General features: G+C 36.0%; 1 protein-coding gene across 1 annotated transcript in view; it reads right to left on the bottom strand.

The window, feature by feature from the left end:
- The window catches only part of SOX6 (SRY-box transcription factor 6), a 384265-nt gene that overhangs the window by 112144 nt on the left and 244970 nt on the right, over positions 1–27151 (bottom strand). Inside the window, exon 7 of the mRNA XM_088018068.1 lies at positions 10651–10771. Coding sequence (XP_087874194.1) covers positions 10651–10771 — 121 coding nt within the window. The remainder of the gene's footprint in view (positions 1–10650; positions 10772–27151) is intronic.

The following is a 27151-nucleotide window of genomic DNA, read 5'->3' as shown; positions in this document are numbered from 1 at the left end:
AGTAACAATTGGCTTCTGATTGCATATGGAGCACTGCGACAATGCATTCACTAACACTAGATTGTGCTGGTCTCCTATGGAGTAATGTTCAAAATATCTGATCTTGTTTCTCCCCTTCCATGAGGTTGATTTTGGTTTGCAGGGCTACATGAGCTTTTTTAAAAAGGATAACTAGGCCAAATTATTTTTTATAGTAAATGACTGTCGCTTTATGCTTAAATAATTCGGCTGATCTTCTTGACATTTAAACTAAATTATCTGAAGAAAGAATATCCTAATCTAAGTCAAATAGTATTTCTTTGGTTGATATCTTATCAGGTTAAAAAAAATCACAAAACGATACTGAATTAATGATGCTTCAAAAATAGGGGAAAAAAATCACCATTCCAACCATCAACATGGACTGCCTCCCGGAACATTTTAGAGCTGTTCTTTCTTTAAATATCATGCATTATTCATGCTAACTCTAAACCACAACCCCCCTCCCTGTAAGTTTAATACCAGTTGCTTTATTTGTACTAAAACATTTTTCATGTCAAACATATTTAAAAAAATCAAACTCTAAAAGAATTCCCTGGGGCACTCCTTTATTCATAGCTGTCATGCTTCTATGCTATGAAATAGCTGATTTTTTTTTATAGTTTTTGGCTTGCCAGTTAATTTATTACTATCTCTACCACACCCTGTAGTACTCTCCAGCTCACCTGCTGGCTACAAACAGCTTTCTTTCCACTGCTGACAAGCATATTTTTAAAATGTTCTTAACCTTTCTGCTGGTTTGAATCTGTGTATCTGAATACAATCTTTCGAAAGCTATTTCTCCAGAACATATCACTGAATCAATGCTAAAAGTAAAAATGAATACATTAGCGCAACAGCGTGTATTACAGAGAATGATTAGAAGACAGAGAAAAGGGAAAAGCAGAAGAGGGAGAAGAGTGAAGAAGAGAACGGGGTTAAAAGTAGCAGAGAAAAGTGTTAAAAGGAAGACGGATTTAGGGTATTGCAAAGTTTAATTTTTTAATAACAAAGTTATGTGCTTCGCCCCCACCCCTTTAATTTTCTCTTTGTAAGAGTCGGTCAAGTAAAAGTTCTCAGTGGCTGACTTGGCAAGAAATCAGTCAACATGTTGTAGCAATTTTTTTCAAATTTGTCTCTGGATTTGAAATGCTTGCATGAGGATCCATTCTTTCTAAATTTGTACAAAGGAAGATGAAGCCTGTTGGAACAGGTTGGCTTTAGGCACTACTGTAATCTGGCCCTTGCTACTTCTAGTGTAAAAAAGACAACCTCCAAAAGCCAATTTGGGAAATAATGCCCATTCTGTAAATTCATCTTTCCAGCCTTCTAGATTTTCCAAGTGACTATTTTTAACCGAATATTACAGAACAAATACAAAACAGGATTTAAAACCTATGGAAAATTTGCCTGACATTAGTTTCACTTGTCACAATAGGCAACATTCCTTTGGAACCAAAACAACTCCACAGCAAGAGTCTCTGAAGAGAGAAAGTTCCTTTTTTTTAATTTTCAAGGAAAGTGAGAAGTAGTCAGAACTTATTAAAACTTAAACACAGGAGAAGGGGGAACTTGTACTAAAAACCTAGGACCCATTAGACTCAGGCTACCTCCTGCCAGAATACTCCTAGCTTCTGTAATTAAATACAAATTTCATTTTTATTAAAAAGTCAAAAATCTCATAGGTAAAATTCTGTCCATTTACTTTGATTCTTCAGAAAGACAAGGGACTGGACTGTAGTCTCCTGGGATATTAACTTCAGAATTAACCTACTGAGGAAATCATTTAGAGAGGCTGGCAAGAGTAGAGAAATAAAAATACATTAACCTAGGAGACAGGATTCAATGACTTTTCAGTAACTGGTTCAAAATCTCATACTTCATTTTCCACCCTCTACAATAGAATCAAAATACACTACATATCCTGAACTATCTCACAGATTATTGTGTGGTGGCATCACAGGATAATGGTAAATTATCTGAGTTACCAAACAACTTATAGGTAGACCCCACTTTTATAAACTATCCTCACTCTTGCTACAATATGGAAATATTTCAATCACAACCACCAGTACAGACTTGGACATATCATTTTGCTTCTTGCTTGGATGTCTGCATTGAGAATAGCAAAATGTTACAACATCTCTATATTCTGAAACAATGCCACAATCAATCTGACTTTATCTCTGTGAGGCATCACACTGCAGAAAAAGTTAGCAGGTAATGAATGACACACTTAGGATCCTAAAAATAAAATGCAACCTTCAATTTGCTCTGAGAACAATCGAACAAAAAAAATTGGCAAGGATTAAAGTATATATTGCTGAGATCACCATGCTGTTATTTCTCTTGCTAAATTTCTCCTCTGTTCATCCAAGAATAGATCAATGATGAGAAAACTCTTGATCCCAGGGCATTTTCTAAGAACATATGCATTGTTTTTCATACCTTTAAAGAAGATAAGAATCAAGGATCAATCTTAATTTCTTCACTTATTTCATAAGACTGTTGGTCAATCATATGAAAATCCATGGTATTTGTCACAATAGCAATTAAATAAGTGAATGTGGATAAACTGATATAAATCCATCCATTACGGGACACCTGGGTGGTGAAGTCAGTTAAATGTCCAACTCCTGATTTCCGCTCAGGTCATGATCTCAGGGTCATGAGATAGAGCCCCACGTTGGGCTCCATGCTCAGCGTGGGGTCTGCTTGGGATTCTCTCTCCCCTTCTCTCTGCCCCTCCCACTCAAGTTCTTTCTCTCTCTCTGTCAAATGAATAAATAAATCTTATTAAAAAATAAATAAATCCATCCATTACAAGAAATCAAAAAATATCAACTCAAAGCCCATGCCTTAATATAGCTCACCAATGATATAGCTTCCATATGTGATGAAGGGCATAGTTAAAGTAATCTTGATCTCCAGAAAACTAGGTTAGTTTATGTGGATGTGCATATTTTCTTCTTGGACCTCAAAACTCTTATATAAAAATGAAATTACTAATCTAAAGTACCTCAGAAAAACTGCCTTGATTTCAAGTATATAAATTTAATTTTTCAAGTATTCCAGTAATAGTGGTTATAAACCTCAGCTTTACATATTCTGGAAGATGTAGAAATAGCAGGCATTACAAGATGAATCCATCTTGGATGAATCCATATATATAAATCATATATTTTCCACAGCAAATAAAGAGCTAGACTTTTCTCTCTTTTTTTTTTTAAGATTATTTATTTATTTATTTGACAGAGAGAGACACAGCGAGAGGGGAAACACAAGCAGGGGGAGTGGGAGAGGGAGAAGCAGGCTTCCCGCTGAGCAGGGAGCCCGATGCTGGGCTCGATCCCAGGACGCTGGGATCATGACCTGCACCGAAGGCAGATGCTTAACGACTGAGCCACCCAGGCGCCCCAACTTTTCTTAATATCATACACACTTAAAGCATGTCAGCAAGGGTATAAAATATCAAATCAGAGAACTTCAGTCTGAATTCTATCTCCACTAGTTTCTAGATGGGAAAGCTTGGAAAATTTAATCAACTTATTTGACTATTCATATCTTTTTTCTTTTAACAAAATAGATATAATGCCACCTATATCTTAGAGTTGTAAAGAAAATTAAATAAGAATATATATATACACACATATATATATTTATATATACATATACACACATATGTACACCCCCAACATACATATGCAAATAAATGGTACTCAGTAAATGCTAATGAAACAAAGGAATTCAAAAGAAGCACTGGATAACAGTTTTATACCAAAAAATTACACAATCTAGAAGAAATGGACAAATTTCTTAAAACACACAAATTACCTAACCCGACTCAAGAAGAAATAGAAAATTTCAACAGACCTATAACAAGTAAAGAGATTGGATCAGTAAACAAAACTTCTCAACAAAGAAAAGCCCTGGACCAGATGGCTTCGCCAGTAAATTCTCCTGAACACTTAAGAAAAATTAACACTAGGGGCACTTGGGTGGCTCAGTCAGTTAAGCGTCTGACTCTTGGTTTCAACTTAGGTCATGATCTCAGGGTTGTGAGATCGAGCCCCATGTCAGGCTCCACACTGGGTGTGGAGCTTAAGATTAAGATTCTCTCCCTCCATCATCTCTAAAAAAATAAAAATAAATAAATTTTTAAAAAGAAAAATTAACACTAATTCTTCCCAAAACTTTCAAAAACAAAATGGAGAGGAAACCCTTCCTAACTATAAAATGAGGCCAACATTACCTTGATATCAAAGTCAGATAAAGACATCACAGTAAAGAAAATTACAGATCAACATCTTTTATGAATATAGATGTAAAACCCTCAACAAAATATTAGCATATTGAATCCAACAGCATATTAAAAGGATTATTCACCATGACAAAGCAGGATTTATTCCAGGAATGCAAAGGTGGTTCAACACTCACAAAAAGATCAATGTAATACACGTCACATTAATAGAGCAAAGGGGAAGAAAACCACATAATCATCTCAATTGATGCAGAAAAGGCATTTGACAAAATCTAACACCCTTTCAGAATAAAAACTCTGAGAAATTTAGGAATAGAGGGAAAGTTCCTCAACACGATAAAGGATATTTATGAAAAATCCACAGTTAACATCATACTCAATGGTAAAAGACTGTAAATCTTTCCCTCTAAGATCAGGAATGACATAATGACGACTGCTTTCACTGCAGCTATACAACATTTTACTGGAAGTTCAAGCCAGCACTATTAGACAAGAAAGAAAAGAAGAGCAGGAAAGGAGAAGAGAGGAAAGGGAAGGAAAGGAGAGGGAGGGAGGGAGGATGGGGAAGAGAGAGAGGGGGACAGAGAGAGAGAGAAAGAGAAAAAGAAAGAAGGAGGAGGGAGAGAGAGAGGTAAAGGGGGGAGGGCAAAAGGCATCAAAATTGGTAAGCAAGAGGTAAAACTATCTCTATTTGCATATCACATGATCCTACATATAGAAAATTCCAAAGAATCCACAAGAAAGCTACTAGAGCTAATAAACAAATTTAGCAAAAGTTGGCAATCTTGTAAAATTAACACACACAAATCATTTGTTTTTCTATATACTAGCAATGAACAATCCAAAAGAAAATTAAGAAAGTATTTCTATTTATAATAGCATCTAAAATAATTAAATACTTAGGAATAAATCTAACCAAAGAGGTGAAAGGCTTGTACATTGAAAACTATATAACATCACTGAAAATAAATAAATGGAAATGTTCATCAACAGGAAGACTTAACATTGGTAAGATGTCAATACTATCCAAAGCAATCAATAGATTCAATGAAATATCTATCAAGATTCCAAAGATCTTTATCATAGAAGTAGAAAACCAAATCCTCAAACGTATATGGAATTGCAAGAGTCCCCAATAGCCAAAACAATCTTGAAAAAGAATAAAGTTGGAAGACTTATAATTCCTGATGTTAAAATTTGCTACAAAGTTACAGTAATTAAAACAGTATGGTACTGGCATAAGAACAGATATACACACCAATACAATAGAATAGAGGGCCCATAAATAAGCCCTTATATATATGGTGAATTGATTTTTGGCAAGGGAGCCAAGAATATTCAATGAGGAAAGAATATCTTTTCAACAAATAGTGCTGGGAAAACTGGATATGCACATGCAAAAGAATGAAGTTGAACTCTTACTTTAAATAACATATAAAAATTAACTCAAAAGGATCAAAGACCTAAACTTAAGTACTAACACTATAAAACTCTAAGAAGAAAATACAGGAGTAAATCTTTGTATTTAGAAACAATTGCAAGGATATGATAGCAAAAGCACAGGCCAAAAGAAGAAAAAAGATAAATTGGAGTGCTTCAAAATTAAAAACTTTTGTGCATCAAAAGATACTACCAAGTATGTGAAAAGCCAACCTAAGAATAGAAGGAAATATTTGCAAATCATATATCTAATAAGGGATTAATATCTAGAATATATAAAGAACTCCTGAAATTCAATAACAAAAAGCAAACAGCTTAATTAAAAAACTGAACATAATAAAAAAAAAACACTAAGCAAAGTAATTTCTCTGAGAAAGATATACAAATTTCTAATAAGCACATGAAAAGATGCTCAAAATTATTAATCATTAGGGAAATGAAAATCAAAGCCACAATGAGATACTAGTTCACATCTACTAGGATGGCTATAATCTTTTTGTAGAAGTTGGAAAATAACAAGTGTTGGTGAGGATGTGAAGAGACTGGAACTCTTGCATTGCTTGGTGGGAGTATAAGAGGCACAGCCTCTGTGGAAAACAGTTTGGCAGTTTCTCAGAGAGTTAAACACAACTACTATATGACCCAACAATTCTACTCCTACATAAATATACAAAAGAAGTGAAAGCAAGGACTCAGATATTTGTATATCAATGTTCACAGCAGCATTATTCACAATGACCAAAATGTGGAAACAACCCAAGTGTCCATCAATAGATGAATGGATAAACAAATTATCTATCTACCCATATAATATATATTATATATATATATGTATATATATATAGACACACCACACATATACACACAGACATAGACATATATACACAATGGGATATTATTCAGCCATAAAAAAGAATGAACTTTGGATCCATATTGCAATATGGATGGACCTTGAAAACATTATGCTTAATGAAATAAGCCAGACATAGAAAAACAAATATTGTATGATTTCACTTACATGAAGTATCTAGAATAGGCAAATTCATAGAGAAAGATAATAGAATAGAGGTTACTAGGGGACAGGGAGAGTTATCATTTAATGGACACAAAGTTTCCATTGTAGATGATTAAAAGTTTTGGGTATAGATAGTGGTGATGCTTACACAACAGTGCAAATGTATTAATGTCACTGAATTGTACTTTTATAAATGGTTAAAATATTAAGTATTATGTATATGTATGTGTGTGTGTGTGTGTATATATATATATATATATATATATATATATATATATATATTACACCAGAACTTTTTCTAAAAGAAGCACTAGGTATACTTGTAAAATTGTTTTTGGTCATTAGGCAGAGGGATAATACATCTCAGTCCAATGCTCAGTTTTTGGACGTTTCTAATGGATAAAGATGTAGTTTAATATTGTTAAATTTACTTAGTTTCATAGTCAGACTTTACCTCCAAACCTAGTGCCTTAGAATTTTCAAAGAACTTACATACATTGTAACAAATTCAATCTTCACACCCATACTGAGCAGCGGACATATTTTTTAGATGACAAAAATGTGAGGCTCAGCAAGGCTAAATGACATGTTCAAGTAAGAATTAAATAAAATAATCCATGTAAAATATTTAGCACAGTGTTTGGCACAGAGCAACTTATTCAGGAGGCTTTAGCTATTATATTATAATAACAAGTGGGTGGAAAGCCAGGGGCAGGCAGAGATCCTATTCCCAGAATCTCCTTGGAAGCCAAGGGGGTTGCTCCAGCAGCAATTATTTTAAAAATCCAAACTACACAAAGTCCATGGGTCAGCTGCACCATCCCTGGCGTGTGAAGGAGGCTATCCACTATTTTTATTTTATAGCCAATTCGGTCCTGTCTGATGTACACATTGCCAGCTATGAAATAGGCTTAATCTTTTAATTTTCTCAAATATAGGTGCTTAAATGCATTCATCTTGCCCCGGATTGCTGCATCTCTGTTTCATGATGTGAAAGAGCAAAGCAACCAAAATTCTGTGGTGTATGTTCTGGGCCCTGATGAGCTTTTCTAGAATAATGTATCTAATTATATAACCTGTTTAAAAAAATTAAGCATTAAAACTCAATAAAGCTATGTCTACAGATATTAATCTGATAGATATTCCCCCTGAAACTGCACAATCCCTGTAGGCCACATGGCTTCTCAATAACGCACCGAAGTTTGGTGTTTGCTGCACACCAGGACCCTGATATGCCCACAGCAATGTGTAAAATTATCTGAAGGGAAGAAGGTCCATAGCCCTAAGTACATTTGTTTAGACTATCCTAATAATGGATTCAGAAACAGTCAACTTTGACAGTGAACATCACCCCCAGATAGCCCATGCTTTCTAGAAATCAAGACAATTGTTCAATCAGCTGAAGGCACCAACATTGTGGGATTGTTTTAGGTTATGGGAAGGTGGAAAAGAGCAAAAAGAGAGCCATTTATTTTGTAATTTATAAAGACCAAGAGAGTGATTGCTCATCCTTTTGTCCAAGGGACCAAAATATAAAATTATGCCACCATTTCATGTCTTTCAAATGTGACAGAACTACTCTCTTCTAAAAATTTAAGCATTGTTTCACATGTATTTCAAGTGAAATTATCATAGCTCAGTTTGGAGCAAACAGTTTTCCTGGTCCAGGCTCCAATCCAACACGACTCTACTCCCCCAGTTCACGTGAAGGACAAAAACACTGCATAGATTAAGTTGCCCCAGTATGTAATTTCTCTACTAATTGCATAAGAACAAACAATTTTAATCCTTTTAAATATAATTTGTATATACGATAGAACCCAGATCAACCAAAATATTAAGAATTCAGAGTTCTGGTTAATTAAATCCTCTGACGTAACTTAGGGGTCACCAGAAAATACCTTATTTTTATCAGCCTTGCTTGTGATTAAAAATTGTGCTACATGCCCAAATCCACGTCATGCCTTAAGCAACAGGTTTTAGCCACCATACTCACACACAATTCTGCTACCCCTGAACACTACAGGGTGCTGCACATAGGTTGTTCAACGGAGATAAGACTTCTGCACAGCACTCTCCCAATCTCCATATTCTTCTTGGTTACTTACTATAGTCTCATCGATGCCGTGTGAGAAGAATTTTTAAAAAGTGGTCCAAATTCATTAACTATACAAAAATACATTCACCCATGAAAAATGGCATTATTGTTTTAACAAAATTAGGTAAGTAACATGTTGACTATGTCAATGTTATGCTCAGTAGAAAATAAGGCTCATACCCAATTTTTTAAATGTGAAGCATTTTAAACTTAGAAGCACTAAAATTAAAGAAAGGGTTTCTACAGATGAAAAGGTTTCTAAGACTGGTATAGGAATGACAACTCAGATTCAGGGTAAACCAGTAAATTTAGTTTACGTCAATGTTCCAAAGGAAGTCAAGACGGAGAAATAGTTCAGAACTACTTAGAGAGATCAGGGAAGGACCGAAACACTGCACTGACAGAAACATAGTCTCTGACAAAATACACTCCTGTCCTTAATATGAATATCAATTTCATAGGGAATATACCTTGCTCTAAAAATCCTGCTCTAGAAAAATCAAATTCTGACAGTTTAAACAATAAAATTTCCTTTCATTCAGGTATCCCCAAATCGTTGGTAAAACCAGGTCTGACTAATTTGTATCTGAGGAATTTTCAAAGTCAGTCCTGAAAATGAGCCAATTCCTTAACATCTCTATTCCTTGAAACCTGTGAGTTCTGATAGGCATCCTACCTTTCCTCACAAGGAAGGTGGTAATCTACCAAATGCAAAAGAGTAATCGATAGCATTAAGCAATTAAAATAGATGTTAAAATTCACTAGGTTTGTTTTTATGCTACTTAGTAAGTAAGCTTCCTTGCTGAGGATTTTAGTAAAGTGATTTATATTTTATTATTACTTTAAGCACATTAAAATGCCTTTGTTCACTTTATAAACCCTCTACACAAAGAAACTGCTGCACTCAGATTTGTTGCACTCAGATTTGGTGGTTAATATAATCAGGTTAATATGTTAAAAAGAACTTGACACGGAAATTATTAATGAGTAGAACAAGGTCACTACTTCTGAGCTGAGGTCACTTACAAAGAATGCACAAATGAAATTAAGGTTGACTTTATTTACTTGACTATCTTCTTACATTGGATTCCTTTGGCAACCTATCTTTAAACATTTAAAGCCCTGTTTACAAGGAGGCTCTGAAAGAAGCTTCAAACCATTATGTCCCTAATTGAATTCCCCAGGAGTCCAGTAAACTCAGAGGAATAAAGAAAAATCATAACATTTGCTAAATCATCTCAAAACATATTTCACTGCAAGGTTATGTGACCTGTTTCTGAGGTTCAAAGATGAATGAGAAAATACTACTGAATGCTTCATTATTTAAACTCAAATCCAAAGGAATCTTACCTATTAGCGGTGAGCTAATTAAGTCAGCCCCGTTTTAACTTTTCTTCCAGGAGAAATCAGACAACAAACAACAGTAACATTTTATAGTGTATGTGACCACTGTCCCAGAGCATGAAAGTTCCCAGAGGAGGAGGAAAGGGTCTTTAACCAAAGACAATTATTCACAGTCAAGTTATGAGAGGGCGCTGACAAAAATTTGTGGTCCCCAGGGAAACTAGCACTCTATCTGTGAATTCAGAACAAACCAGGTGGAAAAAGAGAAAGCAAAAGTTTTTAGCAACCAGTGAGTTTTTGAACGTGCCCCCCCTTCCCAATTAACTTCCAAATTCAAATTTTACGTGAAAATCCGCTTTTATGGGCCGTTTTATTCGTAGCTCCTTTGTATGCGCCTGTGTTTGCTGTGACTACTAAGCAAAAACATGGGGATCTTAGCATTTCCAAAAGAATGTTAAATTCCTCTCTACTTACCTGGTTTGTATGTTATTCCAGGGGGGAAGAGGAAGCCCTGCTGGGCGGCAGCGGCAGCTGCCAGGGTCCGCTGGTCATGTGGAAAAATTGGGATCATGAGCGGAGGCATGTGACCCTGAACCTGCTAAACAGAAGAGAGCCTATGATCAGACAGAGAGCAAATGTATGCCAAGAAGTATTTGTTTTTCACTCCTGCGGCTGTGCTGGTACCCAAACAGCCACCCACTTCTGACCTCATTCCAAATCTGCTCCCTGAGAAAACGCAGGCGAAAGGTACCCAGTCGCTGTTCTTAGATCCCATTAGCACTCCAAGGACACAACCTCCTTGCCAATTTGCCTCATCCCTGCCTTCACCAAACTGTGGGGAATGGTCTTCTTTTATCTTGACTCTTTTCCTTTTCCTTTTTTTTTTTTTAACAAAACAACTGGTGGAAGAAGTAAGTTTGCTTCGTACACCGTGCAATGTTGAAAGGTTTTGCCCTTTCACCTGCTTTGCATTCTGCCCTTTATTGGGAAAACGGTGTTTAGTATCCTTGGTCAGAAAATAATGTCTAACTTTTATATATTCCCAAAGCGGTATCTCCCCAGTTTAGTGTCTTATTTCAAAGCCTTACCGCATTATGTTAAACATATAGTTCTTCAGATTTAAGGCTACTACACCTTGGCTTCCAATTAAACTAATATTCTTTGCCATACACACCTCGATGTAACATATAAATTGCTTGTCTGGCTTAGCAGTTTTACAGCTTTATGCACTACCATGTGGCTCAGTAATTATGGAGTTGTATTCAGAAAGCATTTTGTAATAAATCCTACTATATCAAATTTCATTTGACCTCAATAAATGTATCAAAGAGCACAAAAATGCAAAATAGAAAAATCTTCTCTCTATATCAGTATTTGTATTCTATATAAAGAAAATAAGAGCTATGACAAAATCATGCCTGTGAAATCACATTTTAATTTCCTAGCTCCCTTTTTCACTCTATGCATGCTAACCTGATTCCAGGAGAGCATCACAGGAAGGTTTTGTCCTGGCTTTTAGTGCATGAGTTTATAGGCTGAACTACAGGACTTTTGTTATTTAAAGATCAAAACTAGGATGTCCTAACAGAAGTGATCTTTAAATTCAAAATGGGTCTTTGGGCTCTTTACTCATATTTAAAAAAAAAAAAAAAAAAGCTGCATTATATCCTGTTTAAGATAAAAACATTTACCAGTAATTCTACCAAACCCAAACCTTTCTCCTGTTTAAATTCGTAAATCTTCTCTTTAGGCAAAATTCGGATACTGGCTGATGACCCTGTTTACATAGCGCCAACTCGCCTTGTCCTGTCCCTGGTCCCTCCACAGCCAGGGACATGGTGCAAAAATGCTTCTGTGTGGGTCTAAGAGGTTTCATTTACCAACAGTTTTTCTCTAGGGAAAGCCTAGAGAAATGTGGGTTAATAAAGGGCAAGCAAAAAATAAACACTTTACAGTATTTTTCTGAATTCATTTCTCAGGAAAATCAACTCATAATAAAAAGGTCTTTGTGCAATTACTACCTTGCCAGTGGGGCGTGAAAGAAACTAGCTTTGGGCAGCTATTTCTACCATTTTAGCTGAGGTAAGCCCGAGTCTTGTACATTAGAGGACAAACTTAGCCTGCGTAAATTGGAGCTGATCCCCTCGTGCCCAGGTCTTGCCTTTAACCCTGAAGAAATGCACTAGGTTTGCTGTTCAACTCCAGCTTGCGGTGACCTGATGCAAACCTGAGATGTCAAAGATGAGGGCACTGTTCTATGTCAGAAAATAAAAGTCTTTTTTGTAGGTGACTGTTGTTCAGTGCAAGAGTAGATCAAAGGAAATCATTTCATTTACTTCTAGAAATATGGTGCCTAGCATGTACCTAGAACAGCACAGACGCTTCATGCTCTAAAGGAGAACAAGAAAATGAGAAGTCTAGGCATTGTATTTAGTCTTTCCTTCTTTTTAATGAACATTTATTAAGTTATTCTTAACGTTCTTGAGAAATAGCTGAAAAAATGGGGGCTATTTAGCTTGGGAGAGAGAAGATACAAGGTTATCTTCATATGGCAAAAGAAGCAGATTAAGTCTGAGAGGTTAAAAAGGGTGGAACAAGACTCCAAAGAAAGAGATTTTAGGGAAGCTTAATGCAAAGAAGAATTTTCTAAAAATGAGTTATTCAACAAGCACTCTGATTAAAGAGGTCATGTGTGTCATTTCCTTAGAGGTGGTCGAGTAAAGGCCGTATACCCATATGGTAGGGATAATTTAGAGGGTAAGCATAACTAAAACCTGAACTAGGTAATGACCTATAGAGCCTTTTCAACTTTATGATTCTGAGTTTTTTCAAACTCAGCATTAGGAAGATAATGTGATGTAGTCATTCCTTTATTCATTCGTTCACCACACATTTGTTCAGAATCTACTATGCCTACAAAGGCTTTGCTGTCAAACATCTCAGATCTTAAATCTATGCACTGCCATTTCCTTGGCTGTGTGATCGTGAACGGTTACGTCACCTTTCTGTAGTCTGAGTCTATGTCTTCATGTAAAAGGCTAATGATACTACCTTACGTGGTTATTGTGAGGACTAAATAGACCAGAAAAGTAACACTTGCAGCACAGCGACTGGCACATAATAGGCACTTGGGAGATGTTAGGGCCTTGCTTTGTTCTTAAAATAGTTGGCATATTCAATTCTAGAAAATTATCAAATTACTGAAAAGAATAAACAAGAAATAGTGGCTCTTACCCATAACTCTACTTCAAAAAAGAAAACATGAACCAACTAAATAATTCAGTTTGACAGGCAGAGGCTTGTCATGTTCTTAGCAGACACCAGGCCTCACAGAGCATTATCCCATCCCAAGTATCTAGAAAATCATGAAAAAGAAGAGGTGGGATTACAAGGATCATGTGACGATGGAATTTGGGAACTTTAGTGTTATTCATTAAACAGCATCTTAGGATGAAAACATAATTTTACTTCTACATTGATGCCCAAGCTCTTCAGATCATGAGACAACCTAAACGCATCAATGGCAATTAAGCATCAGACCTTGATTCTTGAACCTTGGTGTCTGAAGATATTTCTTTTGCTATGTACATGAGATAACTAAGTTAACCATCTAGGGCCACCTTCAACGCCAAAGAGCTGTAGGTGTTTCATATTAACATAAGTTGTAAGAATTTAGGGAAGTTCCTGGGGTGCCTGGGTGGCTCAGTCATTAAGCGTCTGCCTTCGGCTCAGGTCATGATCCCGGGGTCCTGGGATCGAGCCCCGCAGCATGCTCCCTGCTCAGCAGGAGGCCTGCTTCTCCCTCTTCTACTCCCCCTGTTTGTGTTCCCTCTCTCGCTGTGTCTCTCTCTGTCAAATAAATAAATAAAATCTTAAAAAAAAAAGAATTTAGGGAAGTTCCTTCCAACCATCGCCATCTACAAAGCACGATAGGTTAGAAACTTTCAATGCTAACTATTAATTCAGAGGCAGTTTCAATAAATTGAGGGATAAAGTAAATAAGAAGGGGGGCAGAAGACATTGTGAAAGCAAAAGTGCTGATAGAATCAGAGTTGAAATAGAGCTTAGAGTTGATCTAGCCTAGTAGTCTTCAGAGCCCTGACCAGTAATATCAGCAATGCCTGAGAATGTCATAAAAGCAAATTATCAGGCTCCACCCCAGACCTATGAATCAGAAACTCTGGGAGCGGGGTCCAACAATCTAATATTTACACGAAAATTTAATCCAGGGCCATGATTCTCAAATTTTAGTGTGTATCCAGTGCAGCCAGAGGGCTTATTAAAACAAAGACTGGCCATCCCTACCCTTGGAGCCTCTAAACCAGTAGATCCAGGTGGGGTCTGAGAGGGTACTTTCCTGGCAAGTACCTAGGTAAAGTTGGTGCTGCTGGTCCAGGGACCACTCTCTGAGAATCACTTATCTAATTCAAACCTCACAAGTTACACACAAGGAAACAGGTGGCTAGAGAAGCTAAAAGACATGGCCTGAGATCACAGTGCCTACGACAGGGTTGGATCTGGAATCTAGAACTGTTCATCACCCTGACCAGTGCTTTTTCCACTACATCGCATGGACTTCAGTGATAGAAAAGAGAACTCACGTGTGTATGCTGTTTGGGTAGAGAAAATCTGGAGGTCTGCAACCAAAAATAATTTTCTATTTCAGAGGTGTATTGTTGGAGTATGGATAGTATGTCATTTAGTTTCAGTTTGTTCTTTCTTCTCTCTTATTTTGTACCCAGAAAAATTTGATCACAAATCTACTGTCATTAATTCCAATAACTTATTATAATACATTCATTAGCAGTGATCATTTAGCTCCAATTGATAAAATTGCCCTTATTTTAAGTAAAACAATGATGTGAAAAATCAAAGTGCCCCTTATTAAAGACAAGCCAAGATAGCCAATAGCAATTAGAATCTAGGCCAAGAGAAGATGATGAAGTGCTCATCTTGTACCTCTAATTACAGAAGTAATAATAGTGATGATGATGGGAATGCTAATCATCTTCTTCATCACAGCCGCTAATATTTTCCAGCATTTCCTATATATCAAGCACTGAGAAAGTGATTTACATGCTCTATCTCATATAATCCTTAAAACTCTGTGAGGTATTTACTCTTATTCTCCTCTTTCATTTAATGAGGATAAAATCACGAGAGGCTCAGTAACTCGGCCAACTAAGAAGTGGTAGAGCCAGGATTCAAGTCCAGTTTGTCAGGCTCAAAGTCTACACTTTTTTTTTTTTAAAGATTTTTTATTTATTTGACAGAGAGAGACACAGCAAGAGAGAGAACACAAGCAGGGGGAGTGGGAGAGGGAGAAACAGGCTTCCCGCGGAGCAGGGAGCCCGATGCAGGGCTCGATCCCAGGACCCTGGGATCATGACCTGAACCGGAGGCAGACACTTAATGACTGAGCCACCCAGGCACCCCTCAAAGTCTACACTTTTAAGTGCCATATTATATTAACCATCAAGTCATCTTTTGCTAAACAGACCTAAATGAGATAAGGAATATAATTCTTTGTAAGAACAATTGACTGGAAGTTTGATAAATATAATTGTAAATTTGCATGCGTTTGGAATAAATAATACAGAGAGATCCTATGAGTCCTCTCCCCCAACTGTTAATAACTTGAAAAACTGTAGTACAATATCACAACTGGGGTATTGACATTGATACAATCCAACCCCCTTATTCAGATTTCCCCAGTGTGTTATTGGTTTAAAGGAATTATGTGTCTTAAAAACTCACAAGGGTAGTGGAGGTCTATGAATACTTCCAACTACCATCTTTTATAGAAAGCTGACCAGCATGGCCCAGTGCAAATAATAGGAGAAGAAAGCATGTATTAAAGCAACAGTTTCCCCCTTTCATAGTTTTCCATTTATTGTACTTACTAGAAAATTATTGAGTGGAGGTGGGACAGGAATGGAAAGCAAGGACAAGGAAGGGAGGAGAGATAAAAAAAGAGGGCTTGGTAGCCACACAAGAATCACAGAAGCATCTAAAATATTTTCCTCCTATGGAAGCTGTGAATTAAGTTTACTGCCCTGAGTGTCAGGGCTGAGGGCAAACAAAGAATTGTGATTATACAGAAAAGCCCCACCCTGCTCTGGAGAATGGTAAGCCTGCCTTTCCCCTTTCTTCCCATCATCCTATTTTCCCATTTGATGACATGCCAGGGAAGGCAGTCACATTGGAAACAGCAACTTCCTAAAAATATTTTACTAAAAAATAAAAATTAATAGAATTCCCCTCATTCCATCAAAGAATGACCAGTCTCCACATGTCTTTTCCAAGAAGTTATCAAAATTTCAAATAGTGTCATCTTTTCTTGAAAGTGTAGCTTTCCCTTAGCACAAATTCAAAGATCCTTTCATTATTCCATAGGTAAAACTGATGTGGTTAATACAAGGAGGAAAATTTGATGTGGCCAAAAATATATCTCTGAGCATGAAGCTGCATTATTTTTACTGCTTTGCAAGTCAGCACTAACAGGCTGGGTAACGAGAAACCAGGAATTCCATCATAGGTGAAGCTTAGTCAGTGCGTCATGAAAGAAATGAACTGCATGTACCAAAGCCCAGTTGCCCATCAATTTTAAACTTCCACAATCCCTGACCAAAGTGTTGCCCTTTTGGAGAAAGTGGGGAACACATTCTTGATCAAACAGGCTACATGCCCAGAAATTTTAATTGCTTGGTGTTCCACACATCTTTCAGACAATCAAGACAGCAGCAGATGCATGTGAAACACTTAAGTTCTGTCTCTTCCTATTTGTAAAACAGCATTGTTGCATCAACACTTATCCCCTTTGTTTTCTCTGTGCTAAGTTGTTGATGATACCATTTTTTGCCATCTGCCCCAGAGCTTCATTAAAGATACATGAATGGGCTAACTGGCCTGATATCTTGTGAGGAACAGGTGCTATTGTTTGTCCCTGAAGACTTGTACTAAAGATATGACTCAGAATACTTGAGAAAGAGCATCTGCAGCAGTCAGTCAGAGAGCAACTTGGCAGAGACCTGGCTATGAGCTAATATGCAAACAGAGTGACACTCAGGGGGACTCATTTTCTCTTTCATGAAGATTATTTAACTTTTTTGGTGATGGGAAATATGTATTTGTATTGAAAATCATGGGCATATTAATGTCTATTACTGGGTTAAGAACAGTGAGCAAGTGAAGATCATTTTAAAGCTTATTTCTAGGAAATCATTCCTTATGTAGTTTAATTGAAAAAAGCTTCTTAATCTGTTGGAAGGAATGTTTCCAAGGTTTGTAAATGATGACAGAGAAAGGGAGACAGAGATAGAAAATACAGAATGAGAAAGAGCAATCAGAGAGGGAGAGGGGGACGTGGAGGGGATTTCCTAAAGGCCCTCTTCTTTATTGCAAAGAATAGCTGAGTCATTGGTATAAAGTGTTACCACTGTACAAGCCAGTGTCTAGAGTGAAAGAAATAAAGGACCCAGAAACCTTGCATAAAAAGCCTTCATGGTCAGGGAGGTGTCTTGTTAGTGCCAAAAAGTACATGCCAAACTGTATACGGATCTCCCCATTACTTCTGTAGAGTTAGAAGGGGAAGGATCTCATTGATAGGATGAATTCATGCCTTAACACAAAACCTTTTCCAACCCACTTTTGCCTAAAACCTGTCTAAAATATTGACTATGCTCTGTCCTGCCAATTGAACTTCTCTTGGTTGGCCATAGTTGGAAGTATACAAAGGAGTGTCATATTGTATATGGCCTACTGCTTATTAGTTAATTGTTTCAATTCATTAATCATCTCTCACCAAATAAAATGAGTGTCCTGAATGGCCTGTGACATTTATACTTCTATATGCTCCACTACTCTTATCACAAGGCTGAGGATATAGTAGGCATTTTATGTCAACTGGCCCATGTGAGAACCATCTAAGTAAGACCTAAAAACCAGTTTTGTGGGCACCAATATCCATAGAGTAGTAAATGGTATACCTATCCATAAGTAGGTGAATGAAATCAATGACTTTTATTATTAAAAATAATAATAATAAAGTGACTTAAACCTTGATATCACCTTGTTTGCTTTTCATTTGTCTTATTTAGCAAATCTCTGGCTGCTACAGCTGATAGAGGATAGCAAATCTTTTCTTGTAGAGAATCTAGCTAGCTCTAACAGGAGAAAAAAATCAACTTTCATCAGGAACAATTCTGGGACAGGAAAGAATATTTGAGAACACAGAGTCCCATTTTCCCAGATGTTTCCCAACAACTTCTAATGGGTACACACTGAACAAAAATGTAGCTGCATCCTCGAGTCCTGCTTTGTTTTTGTTTGTTTGTTTGTTGATGGCAAAATATTCTATCCCTTCCCCCCCATCTCTGTCTCTCTCTCTCAGGTCCCACCAGGATAGTACACAAAACACCTTGTTACCATTGTTAACATTCATCTTTAATATAATGCAATTGCTTCCAAGAACTTTGCATACTACTGCCACCACTTCTTTCAAAATCCTCACTAAGGGCCAAGAAAAACCCTGGAAAGGTAGAACAAATTCAAGATATTATAGTTCAAAGACATCCTTTTAAAAACTCCGGCTTTATTCTTTCAAAGTCATGTTTTAGTTTAAACCTTAATGAACAGCTAACTTTACACTTATGACATATGCTTTTCTCTATGTATATTATACTTTAATAAGAAGTTAATTTAAGGAAAAAAGAGAAAATAACTTCAGCAGTTAACTTGTATTTACTCATTTACACTATTAAATATATATAATAAAATATCTAAAATATTCACAGGAGAAATAGAAAAGATATATCCTGCCCCCAACTTCACTATGTCCCCACCCTCACTATGAATAAGACATGCAAACAAAGCATTCTTTTACTAGGTTGGTCTTTATAAGAGAGTTGTTTAAATCCACATCACAGTTTAGCATTTTCCAGGTCCCTTCCTTGGTTACACAGAACAGAAAGGCTCATTGAGAGGAAGAGCACAATGACTCCTATCTATCAGGTCAATAGTCCATGTTTTAAAAATCTTCTTTAGGTGCATATTCAGAGAGAAATGTTAATGGCCCTGAAAGAGTCAATCCTGTCCTTTACATTAACACCTCTTTTTATATTCTCAGCATACTGTACACACCCACTCGATTTGCATTTTCTAAAATGGGCAAATATTGCATTAATCTACCAGGATCATCAGTAGCCAAATGTCATTATTTTATGTTTCACTCATTTGTACATTTTTGTTTAAATATTGAATTTTCAAAGAAAGGAACGTGGATTTAGCACTAGCGTAATCATAATTCCTAGCATCTTTTACTTATCTGTCTCCTTACTTTCTGAAATAAAGAGCTCCACATTATAAGATGACCTCTTAAGCTCCAAAGAAACATGCTACTTCATAAAGGAAGTCAACAGTGCCTGTCTTCAATCAGCTATTCAGCAGCTATTTATTGAGCACCTAGCACTATCTGATGGTACTGTGCTAGGTAAGCACTGGGAATATAAGGATGTCATAGAGAAGTCTATAGCCTTATTTTATCAGGTAGTGGTGTTAGGTTTGTTTTCACTTATACAGTAATATAAATCATCCAGTTTGTCCGCTTACTTTGGAATAGGGTCAACAGAGAAAGGAAAGGTATGCTTAAAAAGAAAACTAAATTACAACAAAAATTCCATTAGGTATCTTTCCATAGTCTTCCTATAGCCTATAACCTAGAAAAATTTTGAGAGTATTTATGAGGACAAAAGTCAGATTACTTTATAAAATGGATGATAAATGTTAATTAAATGTGTTTAAATTATCTTACTATGTTTTAAGAAACTCTCACCAGGAGGGAAGTAGAATATCCTGGCCATAGAGAAATTAATAAAACATGTTATGCAAAAGTAAAATTTATGATTCATTTGGAATTAGATATCTACCACCTTTTCAATCCATACAAATGCATAATCTTGTCAATTAAATATTATTGTTAAGGTCTAGTAGTATGTTAAAATCACTTTAAAGTGCAACTAAGGAAAATTCATGTGTGTTTATTACTCCTTAAGGATCTATTAGTGGGTATTTTATTCAGATTCGTGCTGTAAAATCTGCATAAACTCAGCATATTGTTATCCCCATGTGTGCATTTGTTTGGTTAAAGCAGAACAGCAAATCTCAATTTTTGCAACTTCTGGAAAAGTCAAGAGAACTAAAACAGTCTTAATTTTAATCAGATACAAACAGTTATCACTACAGAAGTGAAGAGTTGACTATTATGCAAATAGTCACAGTTAGTGGTCACCAGGCCATCACAGAAGACTGAGCTATTCAATTACTTTAGATATTTCCAAAGACTAGTGAAGATGAATGCTTCTTATCCACCCTGTCTTATTTCCACAGGAGTATGAAACATATTAAAGACTAATGATTGTTGTTCTCAAATGGAAACCCCATTAAATACACAATGATCAAAATGTTTGGCCAAAATGGAAATTAATTTTCTTCAAATTTTGTATAAATGCCATATAAATATGGTAACATTGTGAAGAATGCAGCATTCCTTTCTTAGTAACAACCAAATTCAGATATAAACCTTTCATAAACTTTTGACCTGTAATGAAGGCAATCTGGCTTTTACCCCTGAAGTATTTTACACAAGCTTATTCTGTTAGCAATGACCAGAGTTCAATTATTAAATTCCTCCTCCAGAAATGCAGGTTTACATCTTAGACTATAGGTCTTGTTAAAATTATGCACAACTTAAAGGCAGGGACTTTGTATCTCCCCAGGGCTTAGTAAAAGTCCCTCTTTTGCACAGAGTAGGGACTCAACAAATATTCGTAATATAAACGCATTAAAGATTTTCCATTCTCTGTTATTTAAAAACTAAGCCACAAGAATTCTGATTTTTTAATCTTCTGAATCAATTCAAAGTCCTTTTATCATTTGCAATCCTCAAATCGAAGCAACAGAAATATGCATCTGTTCCAAACATACTTTATCACAACAATCTTTTCTTTTGGCATGCCATGGTCAGATTTTGAAGACCACTAGTTGGTGTGAGAATACAAAAATTGACTTTATTCATTCATTTGAAAATATTTTTTAATGACTGAGCTCTCCTAGTACATCTGTTGAAACTCTTCTATAGTATAGAGAGGACTCTAAGCTTTAATAATTTCATCATCATCAATTGTAATCCTTACTGACAGAGAGGGTAAGCTCTTCTCACTAGAAGAGCCAAGAATACAGTTTTCCAAAATAATAATAAAAAATGTTTCTTATATCACAGTGGACTGGTTATACAATATAGAATGAATGACAGAAAAATATTTAAGCATCAGCTATCATGGAGAATAGAAGCAGTTTCATCTGAAACTATAGGCCTGAGAAATAAGTGGTGAACTCTGAACAGAACATAAATAAGATGTCTAAGCTAATGACAGCTGGGACTCAGCCATGGCAAGCTGACCTTCCCTAGAAGTATCAGTGAGAGGGGTACCTGGGTGGCTCAGTCAGTTAAGTGTCCTTCGGCTAAGGTCATGATCCCAGGGTCCTGGGATCGAGCCTGAGCCCGAGCCAGGTCAAGGGCTCCCTGTTCAGTGAGGAGTCTGCTTCTCCCTCTTCCCCTCCCCCTTGTTCACGCTCTCTCTCACTCTCTCGCTCACACTCTCTCTCTCATAAATAAATAAATAAATCTTAAAAAAAAAAAGTATCAATGAGAAATGGTGCCTGTATATGTAACTGGGGTGGGGGCCAGAGAGGTAAAGGGAATCCTTATAAAGAAATGGATACTGAGTAAAAGCATAAGTAATAACTATACCACAAATGAAATAACCTTGAGGTTTTCACTCTTTATCACACTCTAATATTTTTAGTGCAAAAAGTTAATGACATGCAACTTCAATGTCATTTTGGAATGTAACCTACAACTACTGCCCTGCCCTCAGCATCTATACTACTCATACACACACACTTACACACACTTTTACACCTGCTACCCCAACTAAATGCACAAGTGTGTCAACACTGAAAATGATATAAGGATAAGCTAACATGTTGATTTAAAGAGACATTTTCTTTATTTTTGTATTTTTATTTAGTACTCTGTTCATATTAAGTAACTTAGATATGATAAGGAAATGTCGCTATTAAAAAAGGTAGGGTCCAAACTCCCTAGCCTAGTCTGGCATTGAAATCACCCTACAAGATGTTCTTAATGTACCTCTCAAGGTTGTTTTCCTACTACCTTCACCATCTTTCCTCTCTTGCTTTCAACAGCTTCAAAGTCTTTGTTCAAGCCATTTCTTCTCACATATAGAATGATCTTTCCTCTCCTCTTTGTTTTCCCATAATTCAGCTCAAATTTAACTCCTCCATGAAAATTCCTCAAGCATAAATTTCTTTCCCCTTGTCAAAATTTACCCTGCACCTACTGTGTTGAATTTTTTAATGGTTTTCATTTCAATTTGACACTATTCTAGGCACCAGGGACATAGGAGTACACAAAATCCCCTACCATTATCTACTAGGAAAGACAGACAACATACAGATGAATGCATATATGTATGTATGTGTGTATATGTATGTTTGTATACACATACATGAGCAACTATATAAAAATATAACAGTTCATAACTGATGCTGTATCTTAATCTTCTTTATATCTGGAAAGGAATAGAAACCCAAGCCCATAGGGCACCTGGGTGGCTCAGGTTGGTTAAGCAACTGCCTTGGGCTCAGATCACGATCCCAGGGTCCTGGGATCAAGCCCCGCATCGGGCTCCTTGCTCAGCGGGGAGCCTGCTTCTCCCTCTCCCTCTGCCTGCTGTTCTGCCTGCTTGTGTTCTCTCTCTGTCAAATAAATAAATAAAAAATCTTTAAAAAAAAGAAAAAGAAAGAAAGAAAAGAAACTCAAGCCCAAAAAGAAATGGGATGATATGCTGGTCCACTCAGGTCAACTAAAAAAATAAATAACCAGAATTCAAAATGGAAAATAAATACATTGAATTTTCCAACATTCTTAAAGTAAGCAATACTACTAAGAAATTCTAATATTCCTTTCTCCTCTATTTTAATGTGTTAATTTTTACTTCACTCCATCTAAAACACAGTATTACACATAGCCCTTGATGACATTTCTTAATGGTAAGCAAATAAAGAAAAAAGAGCATTGTATGTCTTAGATTTAAAATTTTAGCCAATCTTCTGTGCCCCCCCAAAAATAAAGGTAGTATTAGATAGGTTTGTCCCAATCACAAGATGTTAAGAAAAGAGAAAAGAAAAAAAGAGAAATGAAATGAAAAAAAGACATGAGAGGAATGAAAAGAAAAATATGAAAAGAAATATTAAAAAAGTAAAGAGAGAAGAAAAGAAAGAGAAGGAGGGAGGAAGCAAGCAAGGAAAGATATTGTGGACTTTTAAGAAAAGTAGTGTTGTCTTTTATATCCACAATTTTTACCTGATAACTGCTCACTCTGCCCCTCACACTTCAACAAATGTAAACTCCAAAGCCCAGTATTATACTTACCTTACAAATATTTTGCAAAGATCAAATGATTTATGTAAAAAGCTCCTTGCAAAATAGAAATTGCTATAAAAACTTTAATTAAAGTTAATTATATTACAATAACATCAAGACCTATAAAATAGGAATAAATTTAAGGGGGTAAAAGTTTTCTACACTGAAAACTACAAGGCACCGATGAAAGAAATCAAAGACATAAATAAATGGAAAGGTATCCCATGTTTATGGATTGAAAGAATTAATATCATTAAAATGTCAATACTACCTAAAGCCATCTATAGATTCAATGCAATCCCTATCAATATTTCAATGGCATTTTTTAACAGAAGTAGAAAAAACACACTTAAAATTTACATGGGACCACAAAAGACCCCAAATGGCCAATGGAATCCTGAGAAAGAAGAACAAAGCAGGAGGTACCACACTTCCTGATTTCAAGCTATACTATAAAGCTATGGTCATCAAAAGAGTATGGTACTGGCATAAAAACAGACATACAGACGAAGGGAACAGAACCGATACCTAGAAATAAACTTAAGCATATACAGTCAACTAATATGTGACAAGGGAGCCAAAAATACTCAATGGAGCAAAGACAGTCCTTCAATAAATGGTGCTTGAATAAGTGGATATTTGCACGTAAAAGAACAAAACTGAACCCATATCATACACGACTCACAAAAATTAACTTGAAATGGATTAAAGACTTAAATGTAAGACCTGAAACCATGAAACTCCTAGAAGAAAACGTGGGACTAAAACTCCTTGGCATGGGTCTTGGTGATGAATTTTTGGATATGACACCTAAAGCATAGGCAACAAAATAAAAAATAAAGAAGTGGGACTACATCAATCGACAGATGAATGGATAAAGAAGATGTGGTATATATAAACAATGGAATATTATGCAGCCATAAAAAGGAATGAGATCTTGCCATTTGCAACAACGTGGATGGAACTGGAGGGCGTTATGCTGAGTGAAATAAGTCAATCAGAGAAAGACATGTATCATATGACCTCACTGATATGAGGAATTCTTAATCTCAGGAAACAAACTGAGGGTTGCTGGAATGGTGGGGGGTGGGAGGGATTGGGTGGCTGGGTGATAGACATTGGGGAGGGTATGTGCTATGGTCAGCGCTGTGAATTGTGCAAGACTGTTGAATCACAGATCTGTACTTCTGAAACAAATAATGCAACATATGTTAAGAAAAAAAGAAGAAGAAGAAGATAGCAGGAGGGGAAGAATGAAGGGGAGTAAGTCAGAGGGGGAGACGAACCATGAGAGATGATGGACTCTGAAAAGCAAACTGAGGGTTCTAGAGGGGAGGGGGTAGGGGGATGGGTTAGCTGGGTGATGGGTACTAAAGAGGGCACATTCTGCGTGGAGCACTGGGTGTTATGCACAAACGATGAATCAGGGAACACTACATCAAAAACTAATGATGTAATGTATGGTGATTAACATAACAATAAAAATTAAAAAAAAAAGAAGTGGGACCACATCAAACTAAAACGCTTCTGCACAGCAAAAGAAATTACCAACAAAAAGAAAGGATAACCTATGGGATAGGAAAAAATATTTGCAAACCATATATCTGATAAGGGATCAATATCCAAAATATATAAAGAACTCATTCAATCAATAACAAAAAAAAAGCCCAAAACCCAATTAAAAAATGGACAAAGTACCTGAATAGACATTTCTCCAAAGAAGATATTTGAAAAGCCAAAATGTGCATGAAAAGATGCTCAATATCACTAGTCATTAGGGAAATGCAAATTAAAATCACAATATCACCTTATGCCTATTATAATGGCCATCATCAAAAAGACAAGAGATAACAAATGCTGATGTGGATGTGGAGAAAAGGAAATCCCTGTGCCCTGTTAGTGGGAATGTAAATTGGTACAACCACTATGAAAAACAGTATGGAAAATTCTCAAAAAATGAAAAAAAGAATGCCCATGTGATTTGACAATTCCATTTCTGAAAATATATCCAAAGGTAATGAAAGCATTAACTTGGAAATATATCTGCACCCCATGTTCACGGCAGCATTATTACAATAACCAAGCCATGGAAACAACTTAAGTGTCCACTGATGAATGGATGGATAAAGAAGTTGTGGTATATACATAAAATGGAATATTATTCAGCCTTAAAAATAAGAAGGGAGTTCTACCAATTGTGACAACATGTATGGACCCTGAAGGCATTATGTTAAAGTGCAATAAGTCAGAGAGAGAAAAGAAAGACAAATATGATCTCATATGTGGAAACTAAAAAAATGAAACAAGATAAAACAAAAAACTAAATGAAGAAAAAGAGATCAGACTTGTGGTTATCAGAGATGGGACTGGGGGAACGGGGGAGCTAGAGGAAGGTGGTCAAAACATACAAACTTCCAGTTATAAGATAAATACTAGGGATGTAATGTACGGGATGACTACAGCTAACACTGTGCATAATATATAGGAAAGTTGTTAAGAGAATAAATCCTAAGAGCTCTTATCACAAAGAGAAAAATACTTTTTTTCTTTATCCTTTTCTTCCTTTTTTTTTGTATCTATATGATAAGTTGGATGTTAGTTGAACCTACTGGGGCAATTACTTTGTAATATATGTAAATCAAACCATCATGCTGTACATCTTAAACTTATACAGTGATGTATGTCAGCCATTTCTCAGCAAAGCTGGAAAAAATTAATTATAAAAAATTTAATTAAATTAAGATGCATATATGTATTTTTAAACTTGAGAACTCATGAACTACTTTAAGGTGGAATTTAAACTGAAAATTGAAAAATTGTGGATTTAGGTTGCTGACCAAGTTCGTATAAATGCAAGGACAGACCAACCTATCAGTGTGCCCTATCATTAACTATTCAGGACTTCAGAGACATGGGACTCAAAATAATATTATAATAACTTATAGAAATGTAGAGATAGATATTTTCTACAAACCAACTCAACCAATTTTGAGACAGTTTAACTTAACTTTATAAATTTCTATGGGTAATTATGTGAAACAAAAGAGAATGAGAACCCCCACAAATAAAAAATAGAAAAAAAGAAAAAGGCATGTCCCATGATATGTGAGTCACATAAAGTATCTATCCATAGATTTAATTTTTGACTTTAGTGTGCACTACAAGTAGAATTCCTAAAATTGTAGTTACAAATTTGTGAACAGGCATTTTCCAAAATCCTATTTATTACATTCACAACGATCTAGAGTCATGATGATCTAAGCTATAGACATTTATTTTTAGTTCCACATGACAACTCCCAAATATGAATGACACAAAGCTCAGCTTTCTCTTTAACTCTTCTCAATTTAACAATAAAAAAGGTCAGGTTAGCTCCTTTAAAACTGCACTATGACTGTAGTTTCCACGGTAGAATAAGGAGTTGAATCTACATAGAAATTATCAGCCAATAACAATAGGTCTTTGTCC

The sequence above is a fragment of the Eumetopias jubatus genome, unplaced genomic scaffold, assembly GCF_037043125.1.
Source record: "Eumetopias jubatus isolate StellerSeaLion01/CBP00866 unplaced genomic scaffold, mEumJub1_p1.0 scaffold_13, whole genome shotgun sequence".
NCBI lineage: Eukaryota > Metazoa > Chordata > Mammalia > Carnivora > Otariidae > Eumetopias > Eumetopias jubatus.
The sequence above is the reverse complement of the archived record's forward strand: the minus strand, read 5'-3'. Positions and strand labels throughout refer to the sequence as shown.